Source organism: Xiphophorus hellerii, chromosome 13, assembly GCF_003331165.1.
Source record: "Xiphophorus hellerii strain 12219 chromosome 13, Xiphophorus_hellerii-4.1, whole genome shotgun sequence".
Lineage (NCBI taxonomy): Eukaryota > Metazoa > Chordata > Actinopteri > Cyprinodontiformes > Poeciliidae > Xiphophorus > Xiphophorus hellerii.
Window position 1 is genome coordinate 9,203,140 of NC_045684.1, and position 19,238 is coordinate 9,222,377.

Genomic DNA, 19,238 nt, shown 5'->3' on the forward strand with positions numbered 1-19,238 from the left:
CAGAAGGAACTGACGCTTCATTTAGGCAAAATCTTTCAGGAAATTCTTCTTTATAAAGAAGCGATTGGTGAAGCGCTCAAATTTCCCCAGTTGTGGGTACATTTTCCAAAAAAAAAATACTGTAATACTATTTAACAAGACGCTTTGAAGAGTTTCTGATGCCGGTGGACGGTGTAATGAATTGTCTGTATTATGCACACAAAGACCCAAAGCAACAACCAGCCCTCTATTAGCGTTAGCATCCTTCAGTTTGGACTACAAAATCGCCTTGAGAAATAAAAATGGCGGATTCATAAGCCAGAAATTCATGACCTTGTTTAGCAGTTCTGCAGCAAAAACTGTGACATGATTGGAGAACCATCATGGACTGTAGGTTATTATAATAAACAATAATATTGTTGTTTTGAGACCTTTTTCAAGTAATATAATGATAATAATAATGCAAGAACACATTCTCAGAGATCAATAAACTACAATTCTAGTAAATATTTAACACTGGAACTGGAAGACATTTTTAATATCCAAAATAAATTAACAAAACAACTGAAATTAATTATGAAGTCTCTGTAAACAAAATAATCCTTCAATAAAAGGGCTAGTTGAGATCAAAACACCAGGCTGAAAACTTTTATCATCCAGTTTTTGGTAAAAGAGAGAAAAACAATAAATCATGCAAATGGAAATCATTGACTTTGTTTTAATTTCCAATGCGATTAATTGATTTGTTGGTTATTGCAACAGAACTACAGTCTTTGTCCTTTTTTTAAACAATTTTTTTTCCTATTTTGCTTTTATTTTAAATTAATGGGAAGCAGGACCATAAATACACAGCGACATTTACTGACATAAAGACTTGGGTGCATCCATTCATTAAAGCTAGAAAATAAACAACATTTATGGAAAAGAGAAAAATGAAAAAGCATTCAAATGTAAATTATTGAGCTCGTTTTATTTTATTATCTGATTAATTGATTTATTACTTATTGCCACAGGCCTGTGTAATAGTTCAAAAGTAGAGAAAAACTGAACCGATTGAAAAATATAACAGAATACAAAGATATTAATTAAATTATATTATATATTAATTAAAGATACTCCAGAGACGGAAAGTACGCAACATAATATATTTAAAGGCTAAAAAAAGTTAGAGTGAGGTAGAGAAAGCAGCAAGTGGCTAAAAGTTGATTATTTCCAACATTGTTGAGGTGTTTAAAATCATATTAAGAGGGAAATGAGCCACTCTGGCCTCCACTTATTATGCCTGTGTGTCCATGTGACTAATGGCAGCAGGCATGTGTCTGCCGCATGATTACAAACCATTAGCTCTTCGCTTCTCTTTGTTCATAATTGCAGCTCTGTTCTCTGTTTGTGCTCCAGCCCTCTTATGTGGTTCCCCTCTGCACCATATTTTATTATGATCTTTTTATTTAAGGGTTTCCCAGCACACAAGATGAAATAATGAATTAGAAAGGCTTTTACTGTCCCAGACCCTTAAATAGATTGACCTGTGCTCCTTTTGGCCGTGCAGAGGCCACGTTTCATCTGGTTGTTTTTGTTGTAGCTAGAATAGAAACTTTATGTTAGAATGTTAATAGAAAGTAAAATGTACCAAATAAAATTTTCAGTTTTTTTTAACGACTAGTTTTACTTAAATAAACTATAATTTACCATTTGTTTTTGCATCCAATGAGTATTATGTTCATAAACAAATAAGTAGAGATGCGCCGATCTGGGATTATTGATCTCTGATTTTATAGAGGACCAATTTTAGCCTATCTGAATTTCCCCTAAAGCTCCATAAATGACAACTTTCAAATTAGTTTATTTTTTGAACAAATTGAAAATGTGACTCTTTTTCAAAGCTCAAATTTGATTCATTATGAGTTACATGAAACACGTTTAGAGACGTAGTTTGCTATTGATAATATTAAAAACTCTGCCGATTTTAGTGCAGCCGTATGCATCCGGTTTTCCTTTTAACAATAAGATGTTTCTCTTCCATTAGCACATTTAGCAGTGAGTACATGAAGTTGATTGACGGCGCTAAGACCCGCCTCCTGTTTCTGATTGGTTGTTTTGGTGCATTTCTTCAGACCACCATAATAACTCCAGGAGGAAGTGGAGGAGATCGATTTTTTTCACAGATTATCTGTCTGATAGCAAACTGTCACAACATGGTGATAGTTTGAACAAAAACAAACAAAAAAACATTTTTTAATAAAACTTTGTTCAGCTTTATTAGTGTGGCAGCTCCTGGTGCCCCGGAGGAGAAGCCGCCCTGGGCAGCTGCCCACTTTGCCCTTTATGACTAAATTAAACAAGAATTTGTTTTTAAGCTTTTTTTAAGCTGTTTACTGTAGGGGTGCTCAAGGTGCAGCTCGGGGGCCATTTATGGCCCTTGAAATGATTTATGTTGGGCCCCCTGACCACAAACCAAAAAACTGTAAAAATTCGGCCAAATTTTGATGAAAATTTGGAAATAGTTTTTCTTTTTGATAAAGCAACAGTCCAAAAGCCATTTTTATGTTTTGACTCTAAGAATTTATAAAATTCATAAAAATGTTGTTTATTATCAAACAAGTAAAACTGGAAAAAAGAAAAAAACAACTGAGAAAACACATTTTTTCATTTTTAATTTAATGAATTTTGTGGTAGCTTAAATTTGTCTCCAGGGCAAAATGTGTGGACACCACAAGTTTACCATACGAGTTGATTTAGGAAGCAGCATTGTGTTCATAAACAAAGGGTGAGGTGCGTTTTTCTGCTCTGGGTTTGTACGTGTATCTGTGGGAAACTCTGGATTTTGTCAGGAATTTTCTACGTTTCATTACCATAGGTAGAGATTTACAGATGGGTCAAGTGTAACTAGGACAACAGCGTTGGAGGAAACAATGTGAATTCATTGTAAATTCATGCAACAACAGTTTTTCCCAGGCTGTTTATTTGGACCGGTGAAGTTTCAGGGCCTCATAAAACTCCTGAGCTCACAGTTCATGGAGGATTGGGCGTAACCAAGGCAACGCCGTCATGGCCGACAGATTATAGCTGTTGTTACAGTACAGACAGAAAACATCAGGTAGACACAGGATGGTGAGACATGCTGGGTGTTTTCTGTTTTCTTGTGGGTGAGATATGACGATATTTGTCTGGATTAATCTGGGTAAACGGTTTCAGACAGAACAGCAGATCCACACAGGAACCCACTTATGGTAATTTATGATCTAACCCACTTTGTGAACTTCTTTTGTTCAACTAATCAGCGATTAGCAAACACGGCTTGGACTGCACTCATTTTAGACCCCCCATGGTTCACTTGACTTATTAAAGGCTGGATATTTTCATTATTATATTCCAGTCACGTGGTGCCATATAGCAGCAAAGTTTCTTGTTTTAATGAGAACATTTCTCTAACAAGACGAGTTTTATACCTTAATACGACGTTAAAACGAGAAACATTCTCGTCAGAATGTTAAAACGAGAAATGTTCTCATTACGAAAAAGTTTCTCGTAACGAAAAACTTCTCGATGTAACGAGAACGTTTCCCATTTTAAGAAGGAAGTTTCTCGTTCCAAAAAGTCGAGTTTTATTATAACAAGAAACTTTTGTAACTTTCTCTTAACAAGAAATTTCTCGTTACACTGAAATGTTCTCATTTTAATAAAGTTTCTCATCAGCAAGGTAAAATAATAATCATATCTATGTTCTTGTAAAAAGAAATGGTCCTAATCCTACATCTTTAAGCTCATGGAAACAGTGATTAAAATAAAAGCCACTTTTCCAAAAAAAAAAAATTCTGTATTTTCTTTTTTTAGTAAAAAGAAAAGAACAAAAAAGAAAGAAAGAATCAATTAAATTTGGAAATCAAATTCGAAACGAAAAAATGTGAGATTTTATTTTGAAGCCATATCATCCAGCTCTTAGTGTAACATTTCCTGAGGTTATGCTCATGTTTTAGATGCGTTTCCATAACATCTGATCTATGTGGATCATGGAAACATTACACCTTTAGTTCCCTGGAGAGGCTGATTTTATTGAGGTTTTGGATCAGCATCCTGAAGCTGCAACACATTTTATTTAAATGTGTGATGAGATTCAGGTCATGGTTCGTTCAAATGAGAAGTGCACTGACTGTCGTGTTCTCCAAACATTATGGCAGAAGGTCAAAGGTCACCAAGCTCCAGTGAAACGACATGAAGAAACAAGTTTAAAGCCACTGTGCAACTATTCAACTTTTTGTGTAAAGACATTTAAAGCTGATTAACCGCAGCTGTAATTTCTGGTTGGAAAACTGAAAGTTTTTCATTAATCTGGTTTAATTTTAGGGAGCAGATGTTGCAAATTTTACTGGACAATATATTATTGTTATTAAAATGTACAATAATATTGTTGTTCTGAGACCATTTTTGAGTTATATCTTAAAATGATATAATAATGCCCTCACAAAAACCACAAACTTTCATTTAGTAAAGAACATTTAACACTGGAAGACATTTTAATATCCGCAATAAAACATGACAACCATAACAATAAAACGGAGAAAAAACAACCTAAACCATGAATAAAATGGATAAAATTGGATTATTACTCTAAGCAAAATTAAAATCTAATAATCAAAATGGAAATTTATTGAGCTCATTTTAATTTATCATGTAATTAATTGAATAATTGATTATTGCAACAGGCTTGCTCAGCTTACATCATGGCTGTCAATCAGTTTATTATGGGATTATTTGTGTAATACGCACTAATATGAGATGTTCTGCATTTAGAGTAGACATAGTTATGTTTTCTTTTTCTCAATTTAATACATTTCTTGTCTGATTACCCATAATCCACCACTCTAGCCGCGGTGAGCGCGGCCTGAAAAGGTGTCGCAGTCATCAGACCTCGTTCTGAAGAATGGAGGCGGGATAAATGAAGGATCCTGTGGTTTTCCTTTTGTTTGTTTTGCTGAATGAATGAATGAATGAATGAATGATCTGTGTTGTGACGACGCGGCTCAGAGGCTGGATGGTCAGATGCAGTAATTACCACTTCCTGCTCTTTCATTTTGGACACACACAGGAAACCCTGAGGTTAACGCTGCAGCCGCTGAACCGGTTTAATCTTTATTTACTGATTTTTAAATGTTTTACATTTAATTAAGAAATGCTCATCCCTGCATGACAGAACAGGTGAAAGAGTTGATGATAAATCTGATCCTGAGATGTTCAAACACTTTCTGGTTATCAGTGAGTTTTAGAATATTAGAGATGTGCAATTCATGCAGAATTATCTATAATAATAATAATTTCTGTCTCAGATTATTTTTTAAAAATATATCTACAAATATGAAATATCTGAAGTTATTTATAAAAATATTTAGATCTAAAAATATATATACATCTCTAATTACTTATAAAAATATATAGCTCCAGTTATTTATAAACATACATCTACAAATATTTATAAAAACCCCACAGTTATAAATAGCTATATAAATAAATTAATATTATTTTCAGCTCTTGCTTTTAGCTGAAAAGTCAGTAACTTTAAAGCTCTAAGCCGATAATTGCCTGGAATCTCAGGAGCATCTGGAACATCTGGGGGTTTTTCCCTGGACTGTTCTTCCTGCCACCTGCAACATTTTAACTGTTTTATTTAATCGTTTTATTTAGTAGATCTATTTGGTGCTGAGGGTATAAAACATTAGGAAAACATTAAGATGGGGGTAGAAATTATAAGTATTTATGTTAAATGCTTAACCTGCAAAAAGAAGAAGCGTGAGCAACAGACAAAACAATGAGAGCAGACACCGTAATTAAAGCTGCATTTAGCTAAAGCCTGAGCAACGCCACACCCTGCAGCAGCCATTATGCCGTCATTAATCAGTCAAAACAAAAGCTGCATCTTTTTTCTTTTATGTGCAACATTAGAGAGAATACTTTTCCTGTTTAGGATCTTTGTCCTCGCACTGCAAAAATACTAAATCATACCAAGGATTTTTGTTTAGTTTCTAGTGAAAATATTTTAGTACACCTGAATTAAGACAAAACTGAACTAACAAATAATTTTTAATGAAGAAATAGGAGCTTGTTTTACATAAATAATTCCTTAATATTGATGAAAACGTTCCAGTTCCACTGGCAGATTACTTCACTCATGGGAAAATGTCTTTAACTACTATGTTTTCATGAATATTAAGGAATTATTTACTTAAATGAAGCTCTCATTTCTTGCTTAAAAGTTACTTGTAAGTTAGTTTTGTCTTATTTAAAGTGAACTAACATATTTGCTTTAAAAACTAGACCAAAAACACTTGTGTTTTTGTAATGTAAACACCATAAAATGAGATGATTCCAGTTAATTTGTTCTCCATTCAGAAAACCTGCAGCTGTTCTGATTCCTCCTGATAAAACATTTCATTTATCACCTAAAAAGATAACTAATCTCCTCTGCATCACGTTCTCTGACTCGCTGAAGGTTCAGGCGGCCATTTTTTTTCTCTCTCCCCGTCTCGTCTAACTTGTCTGTCAGGCTGCATGGGAGGCATCAGCAGAGCAATACAATAGAAAAAATCTGGTTGCTATGAAACTTGATTAGCAGCTTAGCTCAGGTGTGTTTTTTCCACTGGTGGGATATAAATAAATCCTGGATGGCCTCCAGTCCAACCCTAACATTTTGGAATAGATTCCAGTAAATTTCAGTTACATCACTGTACTTTTGTTTTGGTTGATTTTGTTTTTTGTAACTTTTCAAGCCTCAACATGCTGGTTAAGAGCATTTAAAACAGTCTGGTTAAATGTTGCCTTATGCTGTAAATTATGTGTGAAACGCATCGTAAAGGACTCATGTGTCAGCAAAAGCTCTGTGTTACTTCAGACGAGGTCAAAGGGCGGCTGTTGCTAATTTATGCCTTTACTGTAGCGATAAAGAAGAGAGGAAGTGACATTTTTATTTACTTCCTGGTGAAGTTTATGTGATATTAGGAAGCAGGAGCTGCAGAACAGAGCTGCTGAGTCAAAGAAAGGACAAAGATTTATTATTAGAGAGGAAATAATGTTCTTTATTATTACAGATTAAACTGTAGGTGCTGTTCAGTGTCTGTGGTTTAATATTTAACTGACCCATCTCTGGCTGGTGACTTCTGATTGCTCTTATCTACACTTATTAAAGATTATTCTGCTGCTAAAAATATTTTTGAAATCCAAGATAAAGTTATTTAAAACATCCAGCTCTGATGGGTATCAATGAGTAAAAGTTTTTCCTGTTTATACAACACAAAGTGTTTTACAAGATAAAAACAGGAGTTGGCCAGTATCACATTTCAGCTTTATTGCAAAAAGGAATAATAAATGATAAATTCACAATTATATGAAAAATTGGCTCATTTCAGTAAATATTATTTTCTTTACTAAACTGTAACAAAACCTCAAAACAAATTTTTTTTCACTAATAAGCTTTCTAAATTGGTTTTTCATGTTTCTGTGTAAATTGTGACATTTTTGTATACATTTAATTCTCCCATATTTTCCCTAAAACTGCCTCAGTGCTGCCCCCTTTGGGTTGAATGGTGGCTACTGCAGGTGAATTTTCCTATTGGTTACAGTGGTACATCACACAGCCTCTTGTTTTTGGGGATTTGAACCCTTGACTTTCTTACTGGAAGGTAGCAGTGCAGCCCTCGCCCAAAGCAACTTGTCAATAATCAAATTTATTAAATATGACTCTAGATTTAAAGAGAAAAGATAAAACCAAGAAATTTGTTTGATATTGGAAGATTAAAAATGTCTCACCGTGTTTTAGGCCTGGACGATAATGTCTGAAACACGTATCACGATAGTAGCGTTTCATATCAGTCGATGACAATAATTATTAATTTTTGTTTTAACACAGACCTTTCCTGTCTTATCCACAACTTTCATTCCACGCCGTTTAACTATTTTTAAGCAGTTATGATGCAAAAACATAAACTGCTGCTGCGCAAGTTACTTAACAGGTTGTTGCTAGGGAACCAAATAATGAGTTGCTAGGTAACCAAAGAAGGAGTGAGTCAGTTGATTCCACCAACCTGGCCTAGCTAGCTGTCAGAAGGCTGAAGCCTTTCCTCTGCCTTCATTTCCCATAATGCTGTGCGGTTCTGGATCGGAGTTCAGTCAATATTCTATTAAATATTGAATATTTAATACATAGTTATTGATTTATTGTCCAACTCCACTGAGTTTTGAGTTTGCCTTTGACATCCAAAGCCCTGTCATGGTAACAAATTTTGCTGGATGATAAATTGTCCCAGAAGTTATGGCGGTAAGCGATAATATTGGTGTTTTGAGACCATTTTCAAGTAATATAATGCAAGAACACATTCTTAAGATTAATAAACTAACAAACATTTAACACTGCAACTGGAAGACATTTCAAATATCCAAAATAAGTAAACAAAACAACAAATAAAATGGATACCATGGATACTACAGTCTTCAAAAGGTGTAGTTGAGACCAAAAGCACCTGACTGAAAACTTTTATCATCCTGTGTTTGGTATAAATAAAAAAAACAATCAAGAAAATGAAAATTATTGAGCTTGTTTTAATTTATCATGCAACTGATTTATTTCTTATTGTGACAGGCTTTGACATTTATATTTTAGCAATATTTTTTTTTCTCTTTTTGTCTCTTTAGGCTTTTGTCAGGTTTTACCCAGAGGTGTATGTTTCTGGGTTTATGTTTCCCCTGCTGTCGGGGATTGAAAATGTTTGACTCTCAGAGCCATAAAAGGAGTAGAAATAAATCTATAAACAATATGCAGCAGATTTTTAATTGAGGATCCAGTAGTTTCAGCTAAAACTGTCTGTGGACCCAAACTTTAATCAACAAATGGTGGCAGTTTTTCTGAAGAACTGTGCAGCTTTTGGAAAACCATTAAACTGTTTAGAACAATCATCTGAGTGGAAAAGTAAACAATAACAGACTGCATAACAAAACCTCGGCAGTTACATAAGAGGAAGAAACTCCCGTTTCTTTCGCTCAGAGGAACAGTTTGAACTGATTGAAAGCAAATGTCTGCCTTCGTTTCACAATGGGAGGAACATTTCACAGGAACTCACGGGGCTCCAGCGCAGCACAGATAACCAAAACAAATGTCTCCAGAAGAGACGAAGAGAGCTCCATGACACCAAAACATTGGAATTAGGACTAATGTTAATCCCTGAGGTTGGCTTGTCTGCCAGATTTTTGGACGTTTGCTGCCGCAGGGTAAAAAAAAAAAAAAAAGGAAACAGGCAAATCAAATATCCACTGGAATGTGCTCGTGCTCACAGGTTGGAGATAAAACAGTGCAAACAGCTCGTTAAATAAAAGACAACATTTGGCAGATTTCAAGAGTTCAGGTTCAGAAGAGGGTTAGGGCCTCTGGAAAAAATGTTTTTTTACTTTATGAGAAGGTTAAAATCAGAATTTCGAGACAAAAGTTAAAATTTTGAGATTAAAGTCAGAAATCTGAGAAAATATCTGAATTTTGAGATTAAAATCCTTTTTCCACTCACCTACATGAAACCCATTTGGATAATTAAAACGTCTCTCGTCCACTAATGCTAATTTGGTCATAGTCTAATGTCAAAAAGTCACAATAAATGTGGGTAACCGTGGCAACCGGTGACAGCTTAAAGGGCGGCCGGCTCTTTCTGCAGCCGAGTTGCGAGTTTACAAACAAATAATCCCTGAATATCTTAGACCTCTGGAGAAAACGGTGATAATAAACTCTTAAATGTTTAGCATCCAGCACACAACAACAAAACAAAGGCCGTCTCGGCTCCCCACCTTCACATTCTTCAAATAGAGAGCAGTGTCTTTAGGGAGGCCTGTGTGTGTGTTTGTTGTTGAGTCGGATCAGACACACAGTAAACACACACAGGGTGCAGACGGAGCCCGGGGGTCTGCAGCCTGATGCCAGGCTGACATTTCCTGCAGTGTGAATCAGATTCTGCTCTCCTCTGCCTCTCTGAGTAATCAGCTTCTAGTATTAGCAGAATTAGCTCTGCTAATTAATTGTGTGTTTTTCCTGTGCAACGCTCACAGATTAACGCTGTATGGAAAACTGATGGAATTTGCTTATTAGGATTTTTTCAGTTTCTTCTTCTGGACTCTAAGTGACTCATTTGTTCCCAGATTGCGATGTGAGTGAATCACAGCAGAGAAGGGGTGAAAAAGTGGAGCCTTCAGCCTTTCAGGTGTCAAATCTCAGGGGTAAAAATGTCTGACAGTTCAAGTTTGTGTCAAGGCTGATAAAATGTTGCTCAAGGTCCTTAAACTCCACTTCTTCCTTTTATGTCTTTTAAAATACTCCAAGTATTAAATTACGCATTAGAAGTTCCACTCGTTTTCTTTTTTTACCAATTTTACTTTCATTTTAGTCTTTTTAAGTGATTTATAACTTAACAAATAGCTGAACTTATTATATTTTAGTGATGTTTCTACAGCATAGTCTCCCCTTTAGTCATTTATACTTTGCTCATTAATCAGCTTTACTGCAGTGACTAACATGGAGTGCATTTCCACATAAAATGCTTAGTGAAATAGTCATTTTTGATAAATATCCACAGTTGGAAATGTATTTATTCAGAACCATCTTTCTTAATCCATTTTTAGGTTTTCAAAGAGAGAAAAACATGGATATATCACAAAATATTTTTTTAAAAAGCACAAAATTTCCAGTCTAATTTTGAGAAGGAAAGTGGATTTAAAAACATTGCAGGTACTTTTTGGTTGGTATGCTTCGATTGCAGCTTTCTGACCAATCGCTGATCTTTAAAAACTGATCTTCTAATTCCGATTTTGGCCAATTCTGATTTATTTTGTCTGAAATCTGAAATTTTGTTGCTAAATATAGTAAGAAAGTCATGAGAAAGAAACGTGCAGCGAGCGGGGCAAACAGCCAAACGTCTCTGACAGCAGAGCAGAAATGAACAGTGGTTGATTTTTAGACCTTTGCTGATTTAGATAAGATCTGCTTCACATGTAAGTGTTGGCGTCAATAAATAGCCTGAACTGTAGTCACCCCAAATTACAGACTTTGTTTCTATATTTAGCAACTTTTAAAACAACAAAAAAAAAATTATCAGCCAAATTCAGAGTCTACAGGTTGAGTTTTTTAAAGAAAAGTGCAATTAATGCACCTGTAAATAAAACAGCACCTCAGCATCACAAAAAAATAAAAAATCTCATTGATGGGTTTATTTTTTATGGACGTTATGATTTTTCAGAATCAGGATTTTCCTAAGGAAGACCCTGATGGAAACAGAGCCATATGTCAGTGCAGTTTCTCTTCTGGTGATATTAATAATACATGCAATATAGATATTTCTTTAAATTTTTTCTTCTTTATTTTTACAGAACAGTCTTGTAGGCCGTGTTTCAGCCAGCTGACTGGCAGGACACAGGAGGAACTGTGCTAATTTGATGTTGATCTATTAGAGAATAAATCAAAATTCCTACAAAATTGATTGACAAGTTATCAAAGTGCTGCTTCAGTCTGTGCCAACAATAAAAACTTAATCTATTGCTAAGCTTGTTTCAATTACAAATGTTGCTGATGATAAATTGTCCCAGAAGTTATCGCGATAAACGATAATATTGTTGTCAGATTGTTTTCAAGCATTATAATGGTAATAATGCAAAAATGCACTGTCAAATATATATAAAAAAATTTACTCTAATGAACATTTAACACTGGAACTGGACGACATTTTAAATATCCAAAATAAACAAACAAAACAACAAATAAAATGAATTGAAAGTCTAAACAAAACACCAAACTGAAGAGTTTATCATCCAGCTTTTGGCAGAAGAAGAGAAAAATTATTAATCATGCAAATGGAAATGATTGGGCTAGTTTGGATTTATTATACATGTTTTACATGTTGTAGTGGGCCAACATATTCTATCTGACCGTCTGAAATAAAGTCACTTCTATCATCTATTATTCAGTTTAATCGAGTCAATTCAATTTAAAAGTCCTAAAGGGAAATTAAATCATCATGATGAACTTCTGTTGTGAGCAAATGAATTAACTAACTAAAAGTGAAAGTAATCAGTGTGATTGAAACAGAACTAAATAAAATCTTCACCACCATCTTCATCCGCTTGTTGCTAACAGATTCCAGTTTTCATCTCCATTTTTGTCCCTGCGGACGGAGAGAACAGGAGCCTGGAGACGCAGCCAAAAACTACAGCATGAGCTCATAGTCTATTACTTATTCATAGCCCCGTCACACAGGCTGATGCAATCGCCGCCTTGCAGCTAACAGGAGGCCGACGAGCCGGAGAGATGCTCCAGACATGAGCAAGACGGCTAAAACAAACCCAGAATAAACCTCAAAGCTCACAGCTGTGATTCAGAGTGAGACTCTGAGTATGAGCTAACTGCTGCTTAACGTCTTAGTCAAACCTCCCTTTTCTGTTTTTTTTTCCCTTTTTTGAACAAAAAATGTGCAGGATTTTAAGGGGGCCGGCGGAGGGTTTTTATTTCACAGTTCAGACTTGCTGGGGTCGCTTTGTTTGTCCGGGTTCAATAATTAGTCAGCGTTTTGTTCAGCCGGTGGCTGCTGCAGGCAGCAAACATGATTATATCCTCTGCTTTTGATTCAGTTTCATTTTGTGCTGTAGTTCAACTGAAATATGACCCTCCTGTTAGTCACTGGTTGAATTAACGTTGAGATACACAATAAGCAATGAACCAATTAATAATGTGATCAATTAAAACCAGCTCAATAATTTCCATTTGCATGGTTTATTATTTCTCTCTTTCTACCAAAAACTGGATGATAAAAGTTTTCAGTCTGGTGTTTTGATCTCAACTGACTTTTTTGAAGGATACTTTTGTTTACAGACTTCATAATTAATTTTATTTGTTGTTTCATTTAAAATATCTTCCAGTTCCAGTGTTAAATGTTCATTTGAATATAAAGTTTATTGATCTTGGATTATTATTATAATCCAAGAACTTGAAAATGGCCTCAAAACAACAATATTATCGTTTATTGTGATAACTTCTGGGACAATTTATCGTCAAACAAATTTCTTGTGAGAGAACTGATGAATGACTTAACTAAATTGTGGTTTAGTGTATGTTGATGGAGGAAAGGCAGGTCTCTGTCATGTTCAGCCATCTTGTTTTCTGTTATATTCTATGTGTTCCATTCATTTAAAGGGGCAGAATTATATAAAATTTACTTTTTTATAGCTTTACATCATCTTATAATGTTTTCCCTCATCAAAAGCAAACCTGTAGTGTTGCTTTAATTTTTTTTTCCATCTTTGAGAAATCCTTTAATTTCCATGGCAACCATTCAGCTGCGCTAAACGCCTGTTTGGCTCTAGCTCCGCCTTTAAGGCAAAGCTCCTCCCACACCCAGCTCCTTCAGACTAGCCAGCAGCAATTAGCAATCACCTGGTGGAGCTGCTGAGCTCATTATTCTTGATTACTTGATTATAACACAATCAGGTAGCTATGAGACCATCAGTTGTTGTAAAAATATCAATTAAAATCACTAGGTTAGCAAAATAGCTCAGGAAAAAAACAACTTTGGTTTCATCTATTAAACCTTCCTGTTATCAGCTTGGAGTCTCACTCTCTGTCTGCCTGAATGAACAGTTTGTTCTTCTCCTGATTTTATTTTTTAGATACCCATGTTACACAGTAAATATTGTATAATATTGTAAGATTTTTGTAGTTTTTCAGCCTGGTGTTATTGTACGCATGGAGCTGTAAGTACAGGTGCAAACAACAGACTAGAATACGAGATTCTTGTATTTTGTATAAATGTTTTTAACAGAATAAATGTATCTTGAACCTCCATAAGAAACAATTTGTCTGCACACTAGCAAAAATTAATGTTTAGTTGTGTTAATTAGGCACAAAAATATATGCATTAAAAATAGTTTCTAAAATGTGATTTCTTAAACCAACACATAAATGTGGCTGTTTTCTAAAACACATGTAGTGTGTGTGTGTGTGTGTGTGTTTTTCTTTTCTTTTGTTCTTTCTTTTAATTTTCTGTCTTGTTTTTTTTTTTATTTCAGGACCAGTTTGAGAATCTGGACAAACACACTCAGTGGGGGATTGACTTCCTTGAGCGCTATGCAAAGTTCGTTAAGGAGAGGCTGGACATAGAGCAGAACTATGCCAAGCAGCTACGGTACGTTCACTCCCACTCCCACACACATGCACACACACACACACCCACACACACACACTGACAGACACAAATATAACCATATTGACATAGAACGTTATATAAATCCTTGTATTACTGTTGTCAGATTCAAAAATATATTTTTACCTGTATGTCTTGCAATCATGCCTGAAATTTTAGCCATTTTTCTCTCTACCGAGGCTTAAAAAGTCCAAGAGTATCACATTTCACTGATTTAATTTAAAAAAAATACTGAGACAGTAGCTGCGTTTCTGGAGATGTAGGTATTATTAATTTAGTGCAGTGTGCAAAAGTGAAAAATAACGCAGAAAAACCGCACTTCTTTGTGAACTGAAGCATAACTCAAAACCACTCGTATTCTTTTTTTTCTCGCTCTCTGCGTTAGCTGTGCTACACACAGACTCGTTGCCATAGCAAACCGCTAACGTATCAGAAATTTAATACCAGAAAACACTTCAGGACATTTCCCACACAAAGAAAAAACATCAGTCCGTTACAGTTTAGGTTTTCAGGACTTCTGTTATTTTGCGATAAGTGATCGCTGTGGTAGATTAGCTACCGCTGCTATTAGCTAATCTAACACAGCGCTGGTTGCTTAGCTAATTTAAACACCTGCTCTATTGATTATCTATCAGAGTTGGTGTTCAGGTTGCCTTTTTGTATCTATTTTTTTTCTTTAACTGAACCGAAACACACAGAATTCCACAGCACATCTACATGTTAAGGTTGTCATAGTCAAGCTAGCATAGCTGACCTATTTCCCTCTCCCGTTCTACTTTTTGATTAAAGTTGTTTCCTGACCTTGTTATCTAGTTGTCTTTATGTTGACAATTAGTAGCAAAGCACTGGGTCCCTTTTTATTTTAATATTTAAACATTAGGGTAACAACTTAACGGCTAAAACCAATGCTAGTCATTGTTAGCGGGCAGCTTTTTTTGCCCCACAGCAGGAAGCTGGCGGTGGGATCTTGCGTGTAAGACGTCACGCTTCAATGTGTCGACATATTGATGTTGAGGATATTGAAATAAAGAATGAAAATGCCTGTTTATGTTTCTTTGTTACCAAACTGGTAGAAACCTCTTTAAGAATCGAGTAGGGAACTACAGAATGTGTATCTCTGTCTGTTTCCAGACAATGTTGCTTTTTTCTTTTTTACTGATAACAGCTCTCACACTCATGCATCTGCAGCTCTGCGTAAACATGTAGCATAACCCACCTTTAGCCGTGCTCCAGTTAATTAATTCAAACTGCAGGAGCCTCAGGGAAACGACCGGCGAAGACTTTGATGTTTAAATCTTTGATTCCTCTCTAATGCTTGGATCCTTTCTTGCTGAGTGTGGATGTCTCTCCTCTCGTTTATGTGTGTGTCAGTCTGACTTTCAGCATTTCTGTACCTGCGGGATTAAAATTTCAGACAGTGCCTTAAGCTTTTATGTTTCCCTCTTTGCCTTGTAGGAATCTGGTGAAGAAATACTGTCCAAAACGTTCAAAAGATGAAGAGCCAAGGTGAGGACGTCGTTTAGTTTTAATCCTTTACTCGATGCTTTCGGATGCCTGTGGACTGGAGCAACGGAAAACCCTGCTGGAATCTTGATGAATAATTTGACTGGTCATTTAAAAAAGCGTGTTTGATGTGGCTGCTCACATCCCGTCTGCAAAATTACCAAACAATGCAATTCGTCACATAAACAGCAGGAATGTAGAAGGATTTGTGGAGGCCAGGAGAGATTTTTCTGTCCCCTTTAACCACATGAAGCTTCTACATTTATATTATTACAGCTTCCTTAAAGTTTCGAAAGACTCAGAAATTAAATTTTTATGAGGAAAAAACTTAAATTCTTGTTTCATTTGTTTGGAAGTTTTTGTTTTTTTTCCAACAAACAGCTGCTTAGCCACTTTTCTTGAAATTAGATCATGGAAATGATCTATGGTTCAATGTAGAGAAAGGCTTTACTCTTATTTTATACTTATTTTAATACATTATGAATGAAAGTTAATTGTTCATGAAGGTTTGAATGAGCAGGAAATGAGGATTATTGAAAAGAAAAATTCATTTTTAATATTTTGAAAATATTTTCAAAATAAGATAAACCAGAGATTCATCAATTGAGATTTTTATGGCTGATTATCTACATATAAGTGAAAAATCTGCCATTGGAACTGGTACGTTTTTTTTATTATCCATCTTTGAGATTTATTGACTGAAAACAAGCTTATTTATCTTTCTCAGAAGTTACTTTTAAGTGTTTTTGTTTAATTTCTAGTGTAAATATCTTATTATACAAGAATTAAGATAAAAAGTAACTTAAAAGTAACTTCTCAGCAGGATAAATTAGATTGTTTTCAGTCAACAATTCCTGAATAAAGATACACAGTACTGGTTCCACTGGCAGACTTGTCTCACTTAAAACAGTAAAAATGTCTCATAAGTGGAAATAATCTGCCTGTGGAATTAGTACTTTTAATAATATATATTCAAGAATTGTTGTTGTGAAAACAAGCGTGTTTATCTTGCTGTGAAGTGACGTTAAGTTATTTTGAGTGTACCAAGCTGTTTACACTAAAACTAGACAAAATTATTTAGTAATATTTTGTGTTTTTGCAGCACTTCCTAAGATGAACTTTCTGGAATCCACCAGTTTTATAATTTTTCCAGAGAAAAAGTTGTTACTGAAATAAACTCAGAGTAATTTTTGAAAACTTTTATGTATTTTTGTTTAGTTTCTAGTGCAAATATTTTAGTACACTTCCATGAAGACAAAAATTATGTTGCTTTTCAGCAAGATATCAACAATCTGCCAGAGGAACGAGCATTTTTTAAAATTTTATTCAAGAATTGTTGTAGTAAAACAAGCTTATTTATCTTGCTGAAAAGTTGCTTTTCAGTTATTTTTGTCTAGTTTCCAAAACAAATATCTTAGTACACTTGAATTAAGACAAAATAACCCTAAAGTAGCAAGATAAATAAGTTTGTTTTAAATCAATAATTCTTCAATAAAGATACAAACAGTAGTAGCTAGTATGTGCTATCTTTAAAAATATATATTAAATAATTATTTACCTAAAACTAGCTTATTTATCTTGCTGAGAAGTTACTTTTAAATTATTTTGTCTCAAAGCATGCTAAGATATTTTCATTAGAAATTGGACAAAATTCTGTATTTTTGCGGTTCTGTCTCAGCTGGGATCTGTTTTGTTGCAGTATACAGCATACAGCTAAATTCAGAGTGATGTTTAAACTCCGTAAATTAATGTTTTATTTAACGACAGGTTCACATCGTGTATGTCGTTCTACTCCATTATGGGCGAGCTGAACGACTACGCCGGCCAGAGGGAGGTGGTGGCGGAGGAAATGTCCCACAAGGTTTACAACGAGCTGATGAGATACAGCCAGGAGCTGAAAGCCGAGCGGAAACACGTGAGTGCCGTCACGTCTCCGTCCTGAAAGCAGATGTTTTGCTCCTCTCCTCTGTGTCGCTTGTGTTTTCTGAGGAATAATCTGTTGCATGTCATGTTATCCATCTGTCGTCTTGTTTCTACCATCTGCTGCTGGAAAAATTAAAATGTTGATGTGTTTTGGGAGAATAGTGGCCTCTAGATGTTTTTCAACCATAATTTATCTAATTTTATTTCATATTGAAGTCTAGTTTTCATTGGTTAGATGTTTTATATGTGTATTAGACTTGAGGTTTCATGATAAAGCGAAGTATAAAACTTTTAAATATTTCTAAATGAAACTGAACTGAATTAAAAGAACATCAGTATTGATTTATTAAACCATATAATCAATTTTATTAGTAGGTCTGTCACAATAACAGATTTTCCTGGATGACAAATTGCCGCAGAAGTTATCGCTAAAAATTCTAATATTGTTGTTTTGAGACCATTTTCAAGTGATATAATGATAATAATTATATTACCACACTACCACATTTTGCAATAAAACATATATTTTGGCTTTCTAATGTTTTTTATATTAATATTTTAATTGTTTCAAAGTCTTTGACTTAAAATAGGCATATTTTAAGTCAAAAGTCTGTTTTATTCCTTAAGTTCCTAGTAGCTCTAATTAGCATCATACCTAAATTTACACTAATGTAGATGCAAAATTCACATTTCTAATCTCTAAGTAGTTTCACATTTGATTGACAGAAAAACATAAATTTTTGTGGCATGAAGATGTTAAATATGTTAGAAAATTCAAAACCTGATCAAATGACAAAGCCCTTTCGTGTGGCTTTGTCACGTTGAACTATATTTTTGTGGTCTGCTTATTTACGTGTTTCTTGTTTCTGTGTGGAAATGAGCAGCACCTACAGGAAGGAAGGAAGGCTCAGCAGTTTTTGGATCACTGCTGGAAACAGATGGACAACGTAAGTTTGGGGGTTGAGGAGAGAGAACGTGTTTATGGTAAACACTTTTCTGTCGGGGACGAGCAACTGCTACTCACACACTAACTGACACCAGGAAGGAATGAAAGATATGCTAACAGAGTTAGCCGAAGGATAAACTGAGTCCCCTCTGATCTTTTTTACCCATTTTGGACAGGAAGCAAACACATTTCTTCCATTTAAATCTGTTTTTAAGAAGCTAGCTTCGTGCTAAACAATACAATCTGTAGCTTTAATTATTTTTTTTATCATATTCAGAAATTGTAGCGTCATTTTTGTTCCCTTCTTGGCATCGACAGTTTCTAGGAAAGAGACAGAGACATCAGTGCAGATCTGAAGCTATTAAAGCAAAACTGTGTTACTGCACTGAAAAAACACAAAATCTTACCAAGTATTTTTAGCCTAGTTTTTCAGTAGACTTTAGACCCAAATTACTAACTTACACATATGATGTAGGAGATTGTTTTAAGTTGACAAGTCCTTAATTTCAAATTAAAAGTACCAGTCCCATCGGCTGATTATTTCACTAATAACATCTTGCTTCAAGTCAAATGATCTGCCAACGGACCTAGTATTTTTTAACAATATTGAGGAACTATTAACTTAAAACAAGCCCCTACTAGTTTAGTCTTAAAAATAGGCTAAAAGTAAGATTTAG

At 34.8% G+C, this 19,238-nt stretch overlaps 1 protein-coding gene across 1 annotated transcript in view; it reads left to right on the plus strand.

The window, feature by feature from the left end:
- The window catches only part of LOC116730960 (formin-binding protein 1-like), a 29,528-nt gene extending 10,867 nt beyond the window's left edge, over positions 1-18,661 (plus strand). Inside the window, exons 2-5 of the mRNA XM_032580534.1 lie at positions 14,056-14,171; positions 15,645-15,695; positions 17,460-17,607; positions 18,500-18,661. Of these exons, the coding sequence (XP_032436425.1) occupies positions 14,056-14,171; positions 15,645-15,695; positions 17,460-17,607; positions 18,500-18,646 (462 nt within the window). The 3' untranslated portion in view covers positions 18,647-18,661. The remainder of the gene's footprint in view (positions 1-14,055; positions 14,172-15,644; positions 15,696-17,459; positions 17,608-18,499) is intronic.
- Positions 18,662-19,238: the final 577 nt, after the last annotated feature.